Source organism: Mytilus galloprovincialis, chromosome 9 (assembly GCF_965363235.1).
Source record: "Mytilus galloprovincialis chromosome 9, xbMytGall1.hap1.1, whole genome shotgun sequence".
Lineage (NCBI taxonomy): Eukaryota > Metazoa > Mollusca > Bivalvia > Mytilida > Mytilidae > Mytilus > Mytilus galloprovincialis.
The window spans coordinates 66,672,419-66,692,651 of NC_134846.1; the positions used below are offsets into that span (position 1 = coordinate 66,672,419).

The 20,233-nt window shown below is 31.7% G+C and overlaps 2 protein-coding genes and 1 long non-coding RNA gene across 13 annotated transcripts in view; 1 reads left to right on the forward strand and 2 right to left on the reverse strand.

Annotated features, from left to right (window-relative positions):
• LOC143045712 (uncharacterized) overlaps positions 1-20,233 on the forward strand; it is a 155,809-nt gene that overhangs the window by 93,986 nt on the left and 41,590 nt on the right. The gene's annotated exons all lie outside the window — the stretch shown is intronic.
• LOC143045707 (regulator of G-protein signaling 7-like) overlaps positions 1-20,233 on the reverse strand; it is a 47,253-nt gene that overhangs the window by 4,655 nt on the left and 22,365 nt on the right. For 2 of the 11 annotated variants that reach the window (XM_076218416.1, XM_076218413.1), the window contains 6 exons: positions 19,251-19,454; positions 14,574-14,675; positions 11,850-11,987; positions 10,905-11,105; positions 6,956-6,970; positions 6,469-6,507 (listed from right to left, as the gene is read on the reverse strand). In XM_076218416.1, coding sequence (XP_076074531.1) covers positions 6,469-6,507; positions 6,956-6,970; positions 10,905-11,105; positions 11,850-11,987; positions 14,574-14,675; positions 19,251-19,454 — 699 coding nt within the window. Of the gene's footprint in view, positions 1-1,402; positions 1,448-5,176; positions 5,242-6,128; positions 6,167-6,468; positions 6,508-6,955; positions 6,971-10,904; positions 11,106-11,849; positions 11,988-14,573; positions 14,676-19,250; positions 19,455-20,233 lie in introns of all 11 variants that reach the window. The other 9 variants (XM_076218417.1, XM_076218422.1, XR_012969000.1 and 6 more) reach the window with 8 other exon arrangements.
• LOC143045711 (uncharacterized) lies at positions 16,828-18,364 on the reverse strand. The gene is made up of 2 exons (XM_076218427.1): positions 17,783-18,364; positions 16,828-17,184 (listed from the first exon to the last, which is right to left on the reverse strand). Exons 1-2 carry the CDS (start codon positions 18,297-18,299, stop codon positions 16,907-16,909), a joined length of 795 nt encoding a protein of 264 aa, XP_076074542.1. The 5' UTR covers positions 18,300-18,364; the 3' UTR covers positions 16,828-16,906.

Below are 20,233 nucleotides of genomic sequence, written 5' to 3' on the forward strand. Positions count from 1 at the left end.
AAGTGTGTTTTTTAATTGAATTCTTTTTTGTAACTGAAACATATGCTATGATAAGCTAATTATTTTTTTTTAAATGATATAGAAGTTAATACAGATATTAGGATATAAAGATAAGATTAACATAACAATCAAACATACAATTGTACCATAATAATGCCTTTTCTATATACAAAAATATACCTTAAAAATATAAACAAAATATGGTATTCAATACACAATCATAATTTCTCCACCAAAATTATTCTGATAAGAAAATGTAACAGGGGGTAAACAAAGGAAATTTAATTGAAATCTCTCTACAAATGAAATAATGCCTAGCACTAATATGGAGGTAATACTCTATTCCTTGTCATTAAGTGTAATTACTCTTAATTTTAGTGTATCTCATCCTTAATGAAAATAATTAACAAACAAGTATGTACATGTATATGCTTTGCCTGCTTAGCCAAATATGACTGAATTTATATTAGCATTTGAAATCAAAGTCTTTACAGAACTTTACATATCAATAATTAATCCAGTAAGGTTGAGATCAGATAAACCTTGTCCAATGGATATATACCTTGACGTGTACACCTTACAACCATTACATAGGCATATATCAAAATAAGAAGATACTTACTTCACCTAATACTTATAGTATCTGAGAAACAGAGGTAATCACAAAAACTACATATTGACAAAAGAACCATAAAAAAGTTGTTGAGGTCAGATGAACCTACCAGACAATAATATACAACTTACAAGTTTACAACCATCATTTCTATGGAATTAGCTAAAATACTACTACAGTATCTAAGAAACAGACCTAATACTCTTAACATTAGCCAATGAACCATGAAAATGACTCAAGAGTTAAGATAAAATCTGCTGGACATACATGTACACTTCTAATCATTTAAAAAAAAAACAACATTAAACATAGTTGATCCATTGCTTATACAGTGAAGTGTCTGAAATTGGAATCCAAAACAACTAACACTGATCACTAAAACAAGAATATAAGGGCATGGTAAATTGAATCCGCATGAACAGACTTGTACACCTTTCTATAAACCCAATTAAGTTGACCTAGTAATTGTATTAACCGAAAACAGATATGAAATATCTATTTCTTCTCTCCTCTGAAATATTAAGCTGATACAAATATACTAGATATAGAGCTTCAGTTGTAAGATATAGACAGAAGCAATTTGACATTTTAATCATTTACATCATAAGGTTACTTCCATTTTAACTTTTACCCTCATGTTGATTAAGGTGACCAAAGACTGAAGATATTTGTTCCAATATAGTATTCTGTGTTCATGCTTCTACTGTAGCTTCTCTATACATCATAACATAAGAATTATATATGATGCAGAGTCATGCAACAAAGGGAAGCAGCAATTACAAATTTTACCTTGTTTCCAAGTGAACAATTTTTGGTTTCGGTTTGTCCTTTTCTCTGAAATTTTTTAAAGATGAAAATTTAAATTTTGTAGTGAAAATACTGTGATATTCCTGATGTGAGAACTACTCCTATAGTATTTTATAACTAATGATTATATTTATCAATTTTGCAGATATTTGAATGATATTGATGGATATATATATATGGATATACATACAGATATATTGCAGATATGTTTTACAAAAAATTTAGAACAAAAAACAAGCAGAGCTTATTTATCAATACATGAATAATTTAAACACAAGATACTACATAAACATTGTCATTGATCTATGAACATGAGGTCAAGGTCAGATAATCCCTGCATGATTGACATGTTTACCTTACAGTTATAGTTGATGTAAAAAACCAACATGAAAATGAGGTCAAGGTCAGATGAACCCAGTCAAAGAGGTAAATTATAAATCTTACAATCAAACCTAAACCAAATATAGTTTTAAAAAGTATTTGAGAAACAAACCTAGCCACATAAGGGGTTGACCACTGAACTTTAAAAATGATGAGGTCAAGGTCAGATGCACCATACCAGGTGGACATGTTTACCATGCAATCATTCCATACACAAAAATACCGCTGATATTTCGCTTGTAGGACTAAGCCATAAAACTTTGATTGATCATTTATGTATTAAATCAGGTCAAGGTCAGATGAACCTGTATACCGTAAAATGATTCTATATACCAAATATAATTATTCTTTTACTCAAAATAAGTGAGATTTCAAGCAATAAATAAACCAGATGCTCCGCAGGGCGCAGCTTTATGAGACCGCAGAGGTTGAACCCTGAACGGTTGGGGCAAGTATGGACACAACATTCAAGCTGGATTCAGCTCTAAATTTGGATTGTGATTAAATAGTTGACACAGCATAGGTTTCTGACACATAATGAATGTGGTCTAATGAACTTAAAATTTTTTTTTTATTTATGAAATCTGAAATGAAAAAAATTGACCCCCCCCCCCCCCCCCCAATTTTTTTTTCACATCCCCCTTTCCCTTATTCCAAAACTGATCTCAATTCAAATTTCTAATGGAGTTTGCAACAATAACTACTCATTTAAATACATATTAAAATGTAAAAAAAGTGCTTGTTATCACTGAATGGTAAAGATTGTTTTAATTTATCAGTTGGTAGTAAAAGTGAATATACATTGTATATTGTATAAAGCAATGATTTAAGTTGATTAAACTACTATTCTGGACAAAGAAAGATAACTCCAATTGAAAATATGAAAATTTCTTGCTATTGCACAATATTGTGCAATTAGATATTTCTTGCTATTGCACAATACTGTGCAATTGAAAATGTTTGCTATTGCACAATACTGTGCAATTGAAGATTTCTTGCTATTGTGCAATACTGTGCAATTGAAAATTTCTTGCTATTGCACAATACTTAATATAATAATTTTGGATCCTGATTTAGACCAACTTGAAAACTAGGCCCATAATCAAAAATCTAAGTACATGTTTAGATTCAGCATATCAAAGAAGCCCAAGAATTCAATTTTTGTTAAAATCAAACTTAAGTTTAATTTTGGACCCTTTGGACTTTAATGTAGACCAATTTGAAAACAGGACCAAAAAATAAGAATCTACATACACAGTTATATTTGGCATATCAAAGGACCCCAATTATTCAATTTTTGATGAAATCAAACAAAGTTAAATTTTGGACCCCAATTTGGAACAACTTGAAAACTGGGCCAATAATAAAAAATCTAAGTACATTTTTAGATTCAGCATATCAAAGAACCCCAAGAATTCAAATTTTGTTAAAATCAAACTAAGTTTAATTTTGGACCCTTTGGACCTTAATGTAGACCAATTTTAAAACGGGACCAAAAATTAAGAATCTACATACACAGTTAGATTGGGCATATCAAGGAACCCCAATTATTCAATTTTTGATGAAATCAAACAAAGTTTAATTTTGGACCCTTTGGGCCCCTTATTCCTAAACTGTTGGGACCAAAACTTCCAAAATCAACCCAAACCTTTCTTTTATGGTCATAAACCTTGTGTTTAAATTTCATAGATTTCTATTTACTTATACTAAAGTTATGGTGCGAAAACCAAGAAAAATGCTTATTTGGGCCCCTTTTTGGCCCCTAATTCCTAAACTGTTCGGACCTCAACTCCCAAAATCAATCCCAACCTTCCTTTTGTGGTCATAAACCTTGTGTTTACATTTCATTGATTTCTATTTACTTATACTAAAGTTATTGTGCGAAAACCAAGAATAATGCTTATTTGGGCCCTTTTTTGGCCCCTAATTCCTTAACTGTTGAAATCAAAACTCCCAAAATCAATCCCAACCTTCCTTTTGTGGTCATAAACCTTGTGTCAAAATTTCATAGATTTCTATTTACTAATAAACTAAAGTTATAGTGCGAAAACCAAGAAAATGCTAATTTGGGCCCTTTTTGGCCCCTAATTCCTAAAATGTAGGGACCAAAACTTCCAAAATCAATCCTAACCTTCCTTTTGTGGTAATAAACCTTGTGTTAAAATTTCATAGATTTCTATTCACATTTACTAAAGTTAGAGTGCGAAAACTAAAAGTATTCGGACGACGACGACGCAGACGACAGCGCCAACATCATACCAATATACGACCAAAAAATTTTCAATTTTTGCGGTCGTATAAAAAGTAGTGGATTGAAACCATGATATTGAGGTCAAAGGCATAGTATATATGCCAAAGGGAAACTTCAGAACATATGGTATCAGTATACAAAATTCAGCATCAAGTTCTCTAAATTTCTGAATTATTCAGCTAAATACAATTAGTTTACACTGCCAGATTAGCATCCCTATATCTTACACTGCAGGCAAAATAAAAATAAATAAACCATCTGATACTAATCTATACAACTTTCATGCAGTATATACTAATTGCGTATGCATCCATTATTTGTCACCTTGATTGTTCTTATGTATTTATCTTATATCTAAGCCTTCTTCAGGCCTGTCTGTAATATAAAGTACTCACAATCCACAAGATTCATTAGGAAATCTCCATTTGTTTTACTACATTTTATAGAAATATTTTCACTAAAGTATAAAAGAAAGTTATTTTTCTTGTTTTAATTTCCTTTTTATTAAATTTCCAATCTTTTATCTCTCTTATTATTTTAATTCTGCAAAAACAAGGTAAAATTTGTAACGAAGCATTAGTAAGCATAAGCCCACTTGAAGTCTAGGCTGTCAACATACATCAGGGTTTAGGGCTCATTGTTATCAATAATTATATCAGAAGCCAATCATCTGTTAACAAATTTTCTTGCAAATTGTCAATTCTATTTAAAATGCAATAAGAGCTTTTCATACAGTGACAGTTGTTCAAATCAAGACACTAAGATTGAATCCAAGTGTGTTCATAGATGAGTGGTTTCTGCTACAATATATTATTATCAAAACATTTTGAATTTAGAGTCACAATTCCAATGCAGTGTTGACAACAGTTGTTAGTTAAACATTTCTCATAAAGGCAAAAGTTATTTATGACCTTACATCACACCAAAAACAGAGAAGGTCTTTAGTATAAACATATATACCGATAATAAATTACTTATATCCACCACAACATGCCTTTAAATTTGTATAAGTTCTTAATCACTGAAACCTTAACCTAAACCTGTAAGAAAGTGTTAATGTTTTATGTAATGACTATCATGTTAGTTCTAAATCATTAGCAGTAAGATAAATATGACTTTTTTACCAAATTATTCTGGTTTGGAATGAACTACTTCCATGGCTTTTGTCCACAGTGACTCTAGAAGATATCTTTAAACAACAAAATTGACATTGAAATAAATTAAGCTGAAAATTGAAAAAACGTGTCTAGCACTAGCCTCGTATGAATTAATTCAGTTGAAATTACTTGTATTTTCTTTTACTTTGCCTTCTTCAAAGGAGAAATACATTCACTGGCAAGGGTTTGCATTGATTTATCTGCAGATGTTTGCCTTTAAAAAACAATTTTCTAATTGTAAGAGTTTGTTGACAACCTTAAGTAGACCTAAGTAAGTCAGTGAACCTATGTTTCATACATCTACAAGTCTTAAAATGTGATATCATTTATAAAATATTAGATGTGTATTCTAAGGAATATATTTACTACTTTGAGCAAGATTAATAAACCAATTTATGCCCTCAAAATAGGCATCAAGTTTTATAATTTTTGAATATTTAAACCAGACTAACCAGTCTTATAATATTTCTTTTAACAACACATTTGTTAAATTGTTGAGTGTGATTTATTTTGACACATCTATTCTGGATATCATACTTGCAAAATGTTAATACAATCATAAATAAAAAAGATTTCATCAAATTATCCAACTGACTATTATATGAATCCTGGATCAGTAGGTTTTGAAATGTTTACTTACTGGAGTGGGTTGATATCATAATTATTGGTGCATTGAGGGAGAATCTAAATTTAACATGCCGAACATTGTACTGAAAGGAGATTTTTGGGTGATTATGATATGTGATCTGCTTAAAATAATAAGGATTTTATTTGCTGCAAAGATGCTGCTATATTTCTTCGATTAGATTACATTAAGCGATCTACTCTCTAAAGATATATGTGATAGCAGATTTAGTAACATGGCTATAAAACAAAAGCTGTCACCGGAAAAAAAAACAAAGACAAAAAAACAACTTACACAACAAATGCTATAAATTTTCCATCACAACATAAAACCTTTTCAAAGAAAAATAAAAACAACATTGAAGATGTATGATCTTATGGGTAACGTAAAAATTGGTATTGTACTGAAAACGTATGGGGAAAAAAACAGAAATGTATAGACAACAGATTTATTTCAACATGGTGTTTGCTGCCCTGCTAGCAGGGGTAACAACATTGTATTGGTGTTTTGAGCTAGTAAAATATGTAAGGTGTCTATATAAACAATTAAATGATATGAAAAGACTGTGCATTGGAAAAAGTGCTCTTAACATGAAAAACATCAAATGAATTTGACAAGGGGAGGTCACTCTTACCTGGTCATTAAACTAGAATCTGATCCTTTCAAAAGTTGTCTATTTGATAGATAAGTATGTGTAGTATTGGCTTTTTTAACAAGCTAATTAATAAATGAATAACAGGAGTTAAATTCTAAAAAGGAGATGTACACATCAATGAGGCAGCAATTCAACCAATCATTTGCTTCAAAGTTTGTTAAAAAATAAGAAAACAGAATTCATAAAAAAGTAACATTACCAGTAACATTTCTGAATCATCTAAAAATAATTTGACAGTAACCACGGTAATACTTTGAACAAAAATGCATGCCTAAGATAAGAATTTCAAAACCATGTAAAATTATTGGAGTTGATCAGTTTTTGTCTTTTTTTCATTCATCCCCTTTACATTTATAAAATATATAAACTTTTGCATACCTCTAAATAACAACAGACTTCTTAATTATAACTACTACTTAACTTCATGCACATTCAATAAAAAATATCAAATGACAAATATTCTTACCGGAAATGGAATGTTCTAAGCATTTGTAGAAAGTTTAACATATCTTAAATATTTTTAATATTCAAAAAAGAAAATCTTTGGGATTGACTTCTGGGCATAATTCAAATACTTTGAAAAAACTTATATAAACTATTGACACAGAGATATGTCTTGCCTATATCTAATTTTGATAGTAAAATAAAAATGTTGAAATAAAAAAAGCAATAACTTATTAAACATGTTAAATATGTAAAAAATATTAAACTGAACCATGACTGAAGGTAGAGATCAAAATAATGTCTGTGGTATTAAGATATGCCAATGTGAATACAATTGCATACCAAATATTCTTAACCTATCATAAGTGGTCTCCTTCAACAGTTCTAATCACAAATATAAACATGAGAACTATGAAAAATGTCCAAAGGCAATAAATAGACCATGACTGAGGTGCAGGCCAATCTAAATCTTTATGGAAATGAAATGTGTCAATGCTTTTACAACTGCATACCAAATCATAAAGTAATCATTAGTGATTTCCTTTAATCTGACTTAATCACAAACTAAAACTAGAGGCTCTAAAGAGCCTGTGTCGCTCACCTTGGTCTATGTGACTATTAAACAAAGGAAGCAGATGGATTCATGACAAAATTGTATTTTGGTGATGGTTATGTGTTTGTACATCTTACTTTACTGAACATCCTTGCTGCTTACAATTATCTCTATCTATAATGAACTTGGCCCAGTAGTTTCAGTGGAAAATGTTAGTAAAAATTTACAAATTTTATAAAAATTGTTGAAAATTGACTATAAAGGACAATAACTCCTTAGGGGGTCAACTGACCATTTCGTTCATGTTGACTTATTTGTAAATCTTACTTTGCTGAACATTATTGCTGTTTACAGTTTATCTCTATCTATAATAATATTCAAGACAATAACCAAAAACAGCAAAATTTCCTTAAAATTACCAATTCAGGGGCAGCAACCCAACAACGGGTTGTTCGATTCATCTGAAAATTTCGGGGCAGATAGATCTTGACCTGATAAATAGTTTAACCATAGTCAGATTTGCTCTTAATGCTTTGGTTTTTGAGTTATAAGCCAAAAACTGCATTTTACCCCTATGTTCTATTTTTAGCCATGGTGGCCATCTTGGTTGAATGGCCAGGTCATCGGACACATTTTTTAAACTAGATACCCCAAAGATGATTGTGGATAAGTTTGGATTAATTTGGCCCAGTAGTTTCAGAGGAGAAGATTTTTGTAAAAGATTACTAAGATTTACGAAAAATGGTTAAAAATTGACTATAAAGGGCAATAACTCCTAAAGGGGTCAACTGACCATTTCGGTCATGTTGACTTATTTGTAAATCTTACTTTGCTGAACATAATGGCTGTTTACAGTTTATCTCTATCTATAATAATATACAAGATAATAACCAAAAACAGAAAAATTTCCTTAAAATTACCAATTCAGGGGCAGCAACCCAACAACAGGTTGTCAGATTCATCTGAAAATTTCAGGGTAGATAGATCTTGACCTGATAAACAATTTTACCAATGTCAGATTTGCTCTAAATGCTTTGGTTTTTGAGTTATAAGCCAAAAACTGCATTTTACCCCTATGTTCTATTTTTAGCTGTGGCGGCCATCTTGGTTGGTTGGCCGGGTGACCGGACACATTTTTTAAACAAAATACCCCAAAGATAATTGTGGCCAAGTTTGGATAAATTTGGCCCAGTAGTTTCAGAGGAGAAGATTTTTGTAAAAGATTACTAAGATTTACGAAAAATGGTTAAAAATTGACTATAAAGGGCAATAACTCCTAAAGTGGTCAATTGACCATTTCGGTCATGTTGACTTATTTGTAAATCTTACTTTGATGAACATTATTGCTGTTTACAGTTTATCTCTATCTATAATAATATTCAAGATAATAAGCAAAAACTGCAAAATTTCCATAAAATAACTAATTCAGGGGCAGCAACCCAACAACGGGTTGTCCGATTTGTCTGAAAATTTCAGGGCAGATAGATCTTGACCTGATAAACAGTTTTACCCCATGTCAGATTTGCTCTAGATGCTTTGGTTTTTGAGTTATAAGCCAAAAACTGCATTTTACCCCTATGTTCTATTTTTAGCCATGGCGGCCATCTTGGTTGGTTGGCCGGGTCACCGGACACAATTTTTAAACTAGATACCCCAATGATGATTGTAACCAAGTTTGGTTGAAATTAGCCCAGTAGTTTCAGAGGAGAAGATTTTTGTAAAAGTTAACGACGGACGACGACGACGACGGACGACGGACGACGGACGACGGACGCCGGACGCCGGACGCCGGACGCCAAGTGATGAGAAAAGCTCACTTGGCCCTTCGGGCCAGGTGAGCTAAAAAAAGGGTTTACTTTGTTGATTAAAACAGCATACCTAGGGCCCGATATTTTACGCCTTGAAGGCAAGACAAAGAAATTATAATTCTTGTGCAGATAAATGAGACAGACAAATAAGACACAGTTAAACTGGGAGATCTATTATATATTTTGCCTATAGAATAGGCCAACAGTGCAGTTCAAATTTGCTGTTTTGAGTGATGGAATTACTCAGAATAAAATTAGACATTAAAAAAAATCTTCTAGCCAGCAGTCTTCACAATTAACTACATGTCAAAGGTCAGTAAAAATCTTTTTCGATAGGTAAAAATGTACCGTTTAATGATATTAAAATTAACTTTTAAAGTCTATCCTGAGTTTGTAAGGAAAATAAGTTTTAGTGAAGGCTGAAACATAGACCCAGTGAGACATGCTAACCAAAAATTGATATCTGGAAGTAACCATATAGTCTCCCTCACTAAATAGGTGCTGTATCCATAATGTAAGTCCAAATACAGTTTTAATAAGTTAACCACCAAAATTCTGAATCTTAAAAAATTTTGTTCCGCAAACAGATTGAATATTTCTTGTATCATGTGATAAACTGTGGATAATTAGTTTCTTTTTTCTGAATATCTTTCATTCAAAACAGCAAATACAGTAAGAGAGAAAATACAATATCATTATATAAAACTGTACGTGGCAGAAGAATACAACTGCAGGTGAATAGATTTATCAAGTGTTTGTGTCTTGTTCAGTGTCAGTTTTCTGAGGAAATCAAACTATCACAAATAGTTTTCTTTTATTTCAGGTAAAATCAAACCTTGGACCTTAGGGTGACCTAAATGTTGAACTCTGGTCATGTTCTTCATTGTAGACATAGCTGAATCTAAAAAAGGGTTATTTTTGTTATTTGTCCTTTCAAACGAATGTTTAGTGAACTAGAGAAAACTACTCTGGTGCATACTTTGTACAGGGTGTAAAATTAGGGATTTTTTGCACTTATAAATACTGCATCTTAGAGACAAGTGCAATCTTTCACAAGTCAAATGGGCAAAACAAGTACCCAAAAAATTAATAACAAACAATAATAAAATGAGACCTGAAAATCAAGACACCTTTACCCCCAAAAAACTGTATATCCACTGTGGATGGAAGGGGAAAGGGACACACTGTCTCGGAAAACAGATGGACATAGGAAAAAAATGAATGATTTGTTAATACTCTTGGTGTTTAACACCCCTTTTATAGGTGGAGGAGACTACCCAGGGAGGGGTTAGTGATCACTGTAGACTAATTACTTCAACCACTCCTTACTGAGGCCCCAATCAATTTACTTTTATTGGTGAAGGAGACTACCCAGGGAGGGGTTAGTGATCACTGTAGACTAATTACTTCAACCACTCCTTACTGAGGCTCCAATCAATTTACTTTTATTGGTTGAGGAGACTACCCAGGGAGGGGTTAGTGATCACTGTAGACTAATTACTTCAACCACTCCTTACTGAGGCCCCAATCAATAAACAAATTAATTAATCCCAATGAGTCATTATTATTTACTGGTGTTCCTTTTGTGGTGGTCTGATTGCAATAATTACCTTGAATTAGTTCGTGAGGATTTGTGCGAGTCTAAATCCTGTAGATTTCCTGTGCTGAACGAATGATGTGCCACATGGACAGGTGATGATTCTCCACTGATGTCAGAACTCACATCCCTATCACTGGAAGAACTACCATGACGACGATTTATCTTTGGACTTGGTGTTGAAGGTCGTTTCTTTGGTCCTCCAAAGAAAAACCTACATAATTCAAAAATTAAAACGGAATGAAACAAATACCAGTACATGTAATATTCCATTTATTCCCATGTTACATTGGGAAGCAGGAAATACATGCATAGTGGATAGATGTGCTTAACCAAGAATATAAGATATAATATAAGGCTTTCGTATAAAATCTGGTTTGTCTAATTCTTTGAATCTTCAGATATATATCAAAAGCTTTATACAAGTAGAAAATGCTTTAGCCTCTGAAAAAGAAAAACTTCCAAGTACACAATGATGAAGTAGAATTCATGATAGTTTCTTAAATTGATAGGACATAAAATAAACATATTGCAGCCAACATATCTGTTTACAAATTTTTATAAAGCATGATCTTTTGTATAGATTGTTTTACAGTTCATGTTCATAAGTTCTAGAATTGTGCGCTTTGTTAACTATATTTGTCTTTAGAGCCTTTTGGAGATAGAGTGCCTCCTGTGCTTCAGTTTTAAACTCTTATAATATATAAGATTACGGAGTGTGTGTCCCAGGGAGAGATTTTTTTGCTGTGTTGAAGACCCATTTGTTGCCTTGGGCTGTTTTCTGCTCTTTGGTTGGGTTCTACATTCCCCATTTCCATTCTCAAATTTATTGCATGTTTACTTTCAATCTTTATAACATATGTTTTTTTTCAGTGAAGAATTCTTAAGAGCAAACGTTAATTTGTTTGACAGTACAGTGACTCTAAATGAATTTTTATTCACATGGTTTCTCACTCACCTGCGTTTTGTAAGAGGTTGTTGTTTGGCTTTTTCCATTAAGTCTTTAAACTGATCAGATCGAAGATATCTTGGATAACTATCTTTTTTCATTAATACATATATATGCTCTTGTGCAGGTTCAAATACATAACGAGCTCTGAAAAATGAAAGCATGTTGTAAATTCTTATGTCAAATTATGACAAAATGGTCATAATGATTCTATATTCATTTAAATATATATAAGTCACAGTAATGCCTTCAATAATGAGTTAAACCTAGTTAATGTAAATGGCCTGACATGAAAAATGTGAAATGTGAATCAAATCCAACAAAAAAACTAATGACCTAGGATATATAAATTTAAAAAAAAACAAGTATGACAAATATGAACCATACTGTATATGTTGTCAAAAATTCCAGGAAGATGTTCAGCACCTACTCATATGTGAAATATTTATAAAAAAAAAAAGATCAAACAAAACTCTTTTTATAAAAGAAATACAAATGATGATAGAAATATCAATGAACCATTCATTCTGAAACAAATCCATGCATCTTGTGGATTAACTATATTTTCTGTTACTAATCACAAGTGTGCAACTAATTTCAGATGTTCTAAGTTGCTGGTCCTGAATATGAATGAATATTTGCCTTATTAAGATGATTATAATCAATCATATGGTTTACTGTATATTATTATCTTTTTATATATACTTTCTACCCAACAGTTGGAGTGTTAAAATTAAAGATAGACACTGGACTGATCTCCAAATCAAAACCCTATTGCAAATAAAGTTAGAATGCCATAACAATTTCTCAACAAGACATACTGAACTATATGCTCATCTTGATTGATTCCAGAATGAACCATTAAACAAGCCAATATTCAACAAGCACAGAAGGAAATTCCAACATTGCAGAATAATCCTTATGTGAATATTTCAACAGTGGTTGCGGCTAAAAAAAAAGATTTCAGAAGGTGTAGACTTGGTTCAAAAGCACCAAAAATAGATCAAATTAGCAGATTTTTCTGAGTTTGGATCATGAGTGATGAGGGAATGCATTTCAAATCAAATTGCTGTTGATTTTTAGGATGAGAAACTAATGAATAGAGCGGAGAGAATGTTGAGGCGAATAAGACAAAAAATGGTCCAAGGTCTGTCCCATACAACAGAACAAGATGTTCTGAAAAGACAAAAACACAAGCTACAAACCTAGTTGATGTTGTGCCTGTGAAAAGAGGAGTTATTGGAGCAATAGTGGTCCAGAAAATGAGATGCCAACGATAGGTACAGCTAAATTTTTAATTTTAAATAATAATATGATAATTTTCGTCACAAATTATCTTTTTCAAAACAATAGTTTGCCTTGTCTCAGTTAAGAGCAAATAAAAAAAGGAATATGACGTCTGAACAGCTGTCATCTGAAACTGTTGTATACTTACATGAACCACCTGTAGGTAGATTAAACATCAGATTATATACTAAATGGAAATAGATACCTGATATCCAATACATGCTTCATTTACGCATAAATGGTAATAAAATACCTTTCAAAACGAACGCTGAGAATAATCATACAAAAATAAACTTTATTAGAAATTTGAGAACAAAAAATGATTTCATCTGAAGTAATTAATTAATTTGTTGTTAAAAAAACTTTAATAATAACTGTTAATTATTAACTCACTTACATACGCATTAAACGAGTAAACTGACAGTAGTAAGCCAACAATTATTTAAAAATTGTAATATGAAGATTGTAAAGCAGGATTATTCAACGAAAATGATATTAGATTTACAGATAGGGTTTAAAAACAGCTTATGATCATATCAAACTATTTGAAGAACATCACCAATATCTAGGTTTTCATGGGTTTTTGATAATACATTGTACATTAAAATATTTAGTTTTTAAGTTCTACCCTTTGGAATATCAACAGGTTGCCCCTCCTAAACATGCCTCTAGAAATATAATATGGATAGATTTAAAATGCAGTTGGAGCTGGAATAAACTTCTGTCCAGTATTTGTCTATTTTGCAAAGAAATGGTGTATCTTTTATTTCGTGAGAAATATCCATTACTTATCGCAAATTTATTGTCAAGGAGGCAGAGAAAATATTATTCTTAATATTGGTTTACTTAAATTCAAAATATAGCTTTTAGATTAGTATTTTGATTTGGTAATTCCATTTTGTAGGAACAAAATTGAGGTAACCTCTACATCCAATTTTAATATCAATGAATGATCCATCTAAAGGCACAGCAGATGGTGGTCTGATACTACATTGCTGACAGTCAAAAAAGACCATCTAAACCTTAGAGTCTTTGTTAACACTTTTTACTCATAATTCAACCCTTTCTATGTTTTCTAGTTGTCAAGGCTATTGGCAATATCCCACTTTTCCCCACTACATATCTAGCTTTTAATGTAATTTGACAGAGCTTTAGTTGGTTTTACATGTCTGGTGGTGGGATAGTCGATTATATGCATTGTAACGTAAATGACCTTGTTAAATGTTTTCCAAAAACACTAAACTGTAATTTAAAATTTTTAATTTCTATTATTTTTTTCAATCCCTGATTGAAGCCTATAAATGTTCATGAAATATATCAAAAATGTTTCAACTATACACTTCTCAGTATTTGTCATTGTGATGATTACTGATAAAATAGAACAGTTAGAAAAGATGCCTGTATGTGTGAATATATATGCTTAATGGTGTGAAAACTAAGACTCACTTTGCATTGGATTCTGAACTGGATCTCATATTTTGATGTACTTGATCTAATGTTTTACTATCTACATTCACTTCACTTCTAGATCCTTTCTCTAAATACATTCTGAAAATATCAATATATTTATTGTTTTTAAATGGTGCACAATTCAGGCTTCAAATTTTCTTAAAAATATTTCATTTTTGAAGTAAACTTTATGAATCGTATGAGTACAGGGATGATTCCACTATATAGTTTAGGGCCGCTTAGCGGCCCTTAAATTGGCCAGCGGCCCAAAAAAAATGTACATGAAATTGAATTCCCAATTCAGGAAAATAAAATAAAAATTGATATTTCCGGAAAAGTTTCTGTCACCGATTAAGGTAACTATAATTTTTCATAGTTTGTTGTCAAAACCTTTTAAAATCCGGATAAGAATGCTGTTTATGATCGCATCTTAGTAATAACGATTTAATTATGTCAACATGTGGGAAACAATTTTAGCAGCCGAATACAATTGATTAATATGTTATGGGAGTATTGGATCTTGTAAAAGCAGATCGCCCAGCAGGTTAATAAAAATGGGTGTCAAAGCAGACCTCGGCAGAGAGCAAATTCAAATTTTGATATAACATTGATGAATAAGGTTTAATGGAAGCCGATCTCGTAAAAGCAGATCGCCCAGCAGAGCCGGTTATATAATATGATGAAAACTTGTTTTGTAACAGAAATTATTTCCTCAAAAGACAAAAGTTTGAGCGTTTTTTGAAAATAATGTTGATGATAGACTATTCATGAAATACGATGTCATCATTATTGAACTATTTCAAAAGGTTTGAAGATGATCCAAATAATTTTAAAGAACACTGGTTCAATGCTTTAAATATCTTATCAATTAAGTATATGAACTTTTGTAATTGCTTTTCTGATGACCAGTTCAATTTGAAATCCAATTTGAATTAAGGTAAATTTATGGAGATAACCTGCTGTTGAAAAAATACCCGATGAATGACTTTTTTCAGTGGTTTATGTTAGCTGAAATATATGTTTTTGTAATAGGCCTAGGTAACTATAGCTAAGGTGATAGACTAGTGCATCATGTTCAATGATATTCATGTAATAACATTAGCCCAACCAGAATTATTCAAATGTTACAACTTACATGGACATCAGTGTACAGGTTAAACTTAATAATATACATTTTCTGTTTTTCAAGAAAATAATGTTATTTTGTCTTAGATTTTATGCTTAAAAAATTCCCAATTAGAATAAAAATTCCCAATTTGATGTTCAAGGGACCCATTTGAAAACACCTGGAATCATCCCTGGAGTATAGAGTTATGGTATATTGACATAAGAGGTCTCTAAACACAATTGAAACTTCTGTTATTGGAAGCCCAATGAGCTACTTTTAATTTGCACAATTTTTCTAAGGAGCATACTTTTATCTTTCTCAAGTATAATTATATTCAACAAAGGTTACATAAAACAGTTTTTGTATATTACTGTCAGAGTAAGGAAATAGCATGAATGGACACACTTTATTTATTGGTCATGATACTTTTTATGTTGAATGTAACATATATTTCACATTATCAATGATCTATGAAAATGAGGTCAAGGTCAGGTGAACCATGTCAGAAAGACATTAAACGGTACACCATGTACACCTCTAAATCTTTCAATACACCAAAAATAGTTGACCTTTTACTTATAGTTCCTCTAAAAAGACCTATCTATTGTCTCATTGGCAATCATACCACATCTTCTTTTTTATAATCACAAATTCTAATGATCCATGAAATGGAGGACAAGATAAGAAGAACATGCCAGATATAACTATACATGTACACCATAACATCATTCTATTCACATAATAAAGTTGACCTATTGCATATAGTATATGAAAAAATGCAAAATCTTAAAAGACACAGTAATGCTTAAAAATGAGGCAAGAGTCAGAAAACATTGTCTGATGTCATTAGACCTGTCCAACAGAAACTCCAGAACAAAAGGCATCTATATTATAGATATGAAGTATAAAGGTTCATCCTTCAGAAATATAAAGCTTTAGACAAACAGTTCACACTATCACTGTTGTCAGTTTTACATCTCTGTCTATCCCATTTTGTGACATTTGTACCAGACAAGGCCAAAAAAAAGTAATAGTTTGTTTCCCCAAACCCGACCCTAACAAGTCAGGTATGGGTAGGTAGGTAGGTAAAATATTTTATTTTTTTGGTAATTTAAAAAAAAAAATTAGTACTTCATTGAATCTAAATAAGAAATTAAAAACCATCATTATACTGGTAGTTTTTTTTTAATTCAAGGGTTTATCATTGAAGCTATCAGTTTCCTCATGTAACATATATTGAATAAAACTCTATGTATAATTTGAAATAATTTATTTTATTGGGTTTCTCTTGGGTGGTAGCTTTCCAATAACGACAGTCTCTGCAAACTGGTAGAACAATACGATGTGTTTTAATGGCATCTTGGTTCTTTGTTGCCCCCACAGCTGCACAGAAGGCACAGATATCGGGCTGTGCCAGAGTAGAGGCATAATATGGAAATTCCACATGTGTATTACAGTCTATCTGTAGGCGCACATTCACCACTCCTTCAAGAGCATCACCTGAAAAAAGAACAAAAGAGATCTTTGATAAATAAAAAATAATATCCTAGATTACTTTGTACATATATATTGGGAATTTTCAATGAATAAAATACTGAGCCTTCTGTTTATTATATTATAAAATCTATCCAGGTTCAATGTCAGAGTGTGTACTACTAGAATGAAGTTTATTCGGTTCATTCAATTATGCAATTTTCCACTGAAAGGAGGACTTAAACATTGAAATCATATCAACCACTGAATAACTCAATGGAACATGCAAATAAGATACAAGAGTGCATGAACATTTTATTGTACGTTAAATGTGGAACTTTCATTCAATATTGGTTAACAAAATCATGCTAAGCCAGACCATGTTTAATATATTATATATTAAAAGTGCCAGGTAAATCAATCAATTGATTTCAGGCCTTGGGTCAAATAAGTAAGGACATAAGGAATCATTAAATAGGGAATTTAGGTTAAGGGTTTGAAAATTTGCAAGAAAACAAGAAAAAGAATGCAAACAAAGGGGGGGGGGGGAGACTCTCCTTATCCTAAAAAAGTCTACCTTTGCTTGCGAGAAATATATGTTTTGGCGTTCATTCATTATGCATACCTGTAAACTTGTTAATGGCTTCTTTTCGCCTTGGAAGTTTGTTCACAGCCTGACTGGCCCTCATCATTTTGTCAAAGGTATTGACAACATTTGAGGAGGAGGCTTCTGTTTCTGTAGAAGTCTCATCAATGTCAATGCAAAATTTCAAAAACTTAAAGTTTTTATTAAAGTCTAGTGCCAGTTTCATGTCATCACCGTAGTGTGGACTAAATATTTCTGTGGAACCACTTTTTTCAGAAATGGATTCACAGATGTGTTTTCTGTCAAGAGCATCCTCCTCCTCTTCAGTCAATTCTAAATCGTCTATTACGTCCTCACATATGTCTTCAAAAATTTCCTTCGTCGAAAATCTCCGCAATACATTTGATACCAAGTCTTTCTTGAAGTTTCCAGCTGAATAAACGGCAACAGAAACTGACATAACGGCGTCCATGTTCTGACATTTAAAATATGAACAATCTAGAAAATATGGTAAAGACCCGAGACCACGTGGAAGAAGAAAGCCAAGTCGCGTCATCAAGGCGTTTTCAACTAAGCCGATTTGAAAGGTGCTTTGAAGAACAGCGTCACCTTCTTATGTCTAATGTATTGTACTCCTCCATTTTATAGGAGCACCGCACCACCACATGAATTTTGAGAAAAAAAAATTTCTACATAAAATCGGCAATAAAATTATTCCGGTCGCGGCGATTTTTCCGGGTCGGTCGGGATTGGGGAAACAAACAATATTTTCTTTTAGGCCCAAGACAATTACATATCACCACAATATATTGACAAAAGATAACATTCTTTATCTTTCATTTAAAGCACTCTTTTGTCCTCAGGAAGATTAAATTTCTCATGTGAAAAAGTCAAGGAAATATTTTTAAACTGATAGAAGTAATGTATATCTAGTGCAATTGTTTAAAAAAAACTATGAATACTTCCTTGGGAACTATTTTTTTTTTAAAGCTGTTTTACACATTTGTAGATGACATCAATTAAGATTTTTTTACTATGAGGAAAAAAAAACCAATCCTAATTTTTCAGAAATTATATTAGAATAGAAAATGGTGAGGATTAAGGGTTAATTGAAAGTCATTCAAAGTCCAATATAATCTCTAAAACTGTGAAAAAAATATGGATATTCAAAGCTTAGACACAAATAAATAAAAATCTTTTTTCTAATTAATGGCTTTGAATAAAGCTTACCAATGTTCCTATATGTTACAATAGATTATTTACTACTGTACATTCAAATATTGATTGTGTGTCTTATTATAACAAACAAATGCATTGACAGCAGCATTGTACCAGTAGTTTATCACATGTCAAATTTTGATAGCATCATTTGTGAGAACAATTTTTCTCAAATTACGGTACAATAATCAGTCCCATCTTCTGCTGATAAGCAATCACAGGAACAACCATGAGGAATCCATGCAATAGTTTATGAATTTATATTAGGGTTATTCATTATTTTACTTACTTATATATACTATTCATTTCTTCTTTCTGTCGAGATCTTGGACAACATTTATAATTTTCCACAGCACACCAGAAATGTAAATTTTCATGGCTATATTCTTTTTGTAAATATTCATCAAATTCACATTGTCCACGAGGGTCATTAATTAGTTCATAAAAACTTATAGCCCATTTCTTCATTCTGGAATCGGTAGGAATGTGAACACTGGTTTGAAAAAGAAAGTAAATATATTATCATTAAGAATTGACATAAGCAGTAGAAATTAATATCACTGTGGATTCCTTTCTTTTAGTGGGTACCCATTTTAGTGGATTGGCGAAAAAATTGTATTTTCAGTGGATATATGATTTTGTCGTTTACCAAGGTTTGCATACAAGCCAATAGAAAATTGTCACTTAGTTGATTTTTTAAAAATTTATAGACCATATTTACCAAATAAATCTATGTAAATGGGTATCCCACTAATAATAATGAATCCCCAGTAACTAGAGATAGGTTTTCTTAGATCTTATATAAGCAAACAGAGTATAGTATTTTCTGTATTTATGTAACATTGATACTGTATGTCCCATAATCCATGAAATGTATTTTTCCATAAAATTTTCTGTATTTCCAACCACCAACTTAATGTGTGGAGTCACTACCCAACTACAGTTATTTTTCAAGTAGACTCTCAATACCAGAGCTCAATAATGATTTAGGATTTTGTCTCATTTCAAGTGTAGGCTTTCATATCTGTGGTACAATTTTTAAGACTGGTAATTTGAGTTTATTTGCTATAAAGGGGATTCTATTGTGATATCATCACTGGGCACATTTGTTTTTATCATGTGAAAAATGTGAGTAACAGAACAAGTGCAAAGGTCATTTAATCTATATGGATAAGTCTTATGTACATTGTTTGTTTGAAGACTGTTCTGATTGTGTAAAAAAATAACTGACCAACCTAATGACCCATCATGAGTCACAACTTAGATGGTAAC

Bases quoted from the DNA above. Each gene is read 5' to 3' on its own strand.
- LOC143045711 (XM_076218427.1), bottom strand. From the start codon at position 18,299: ATGACGCGACTTGGCTTTCTTCTTCCACGTGGTCTCGGGTCTTTACCA. The intron at 17,185-17,782 runs GTATGCATAATG...TTCTTTTTTCAG, and splicing joins AGCCATTAACAAGTTTACAG to GTGATGCTCTTGAAGGAGTG.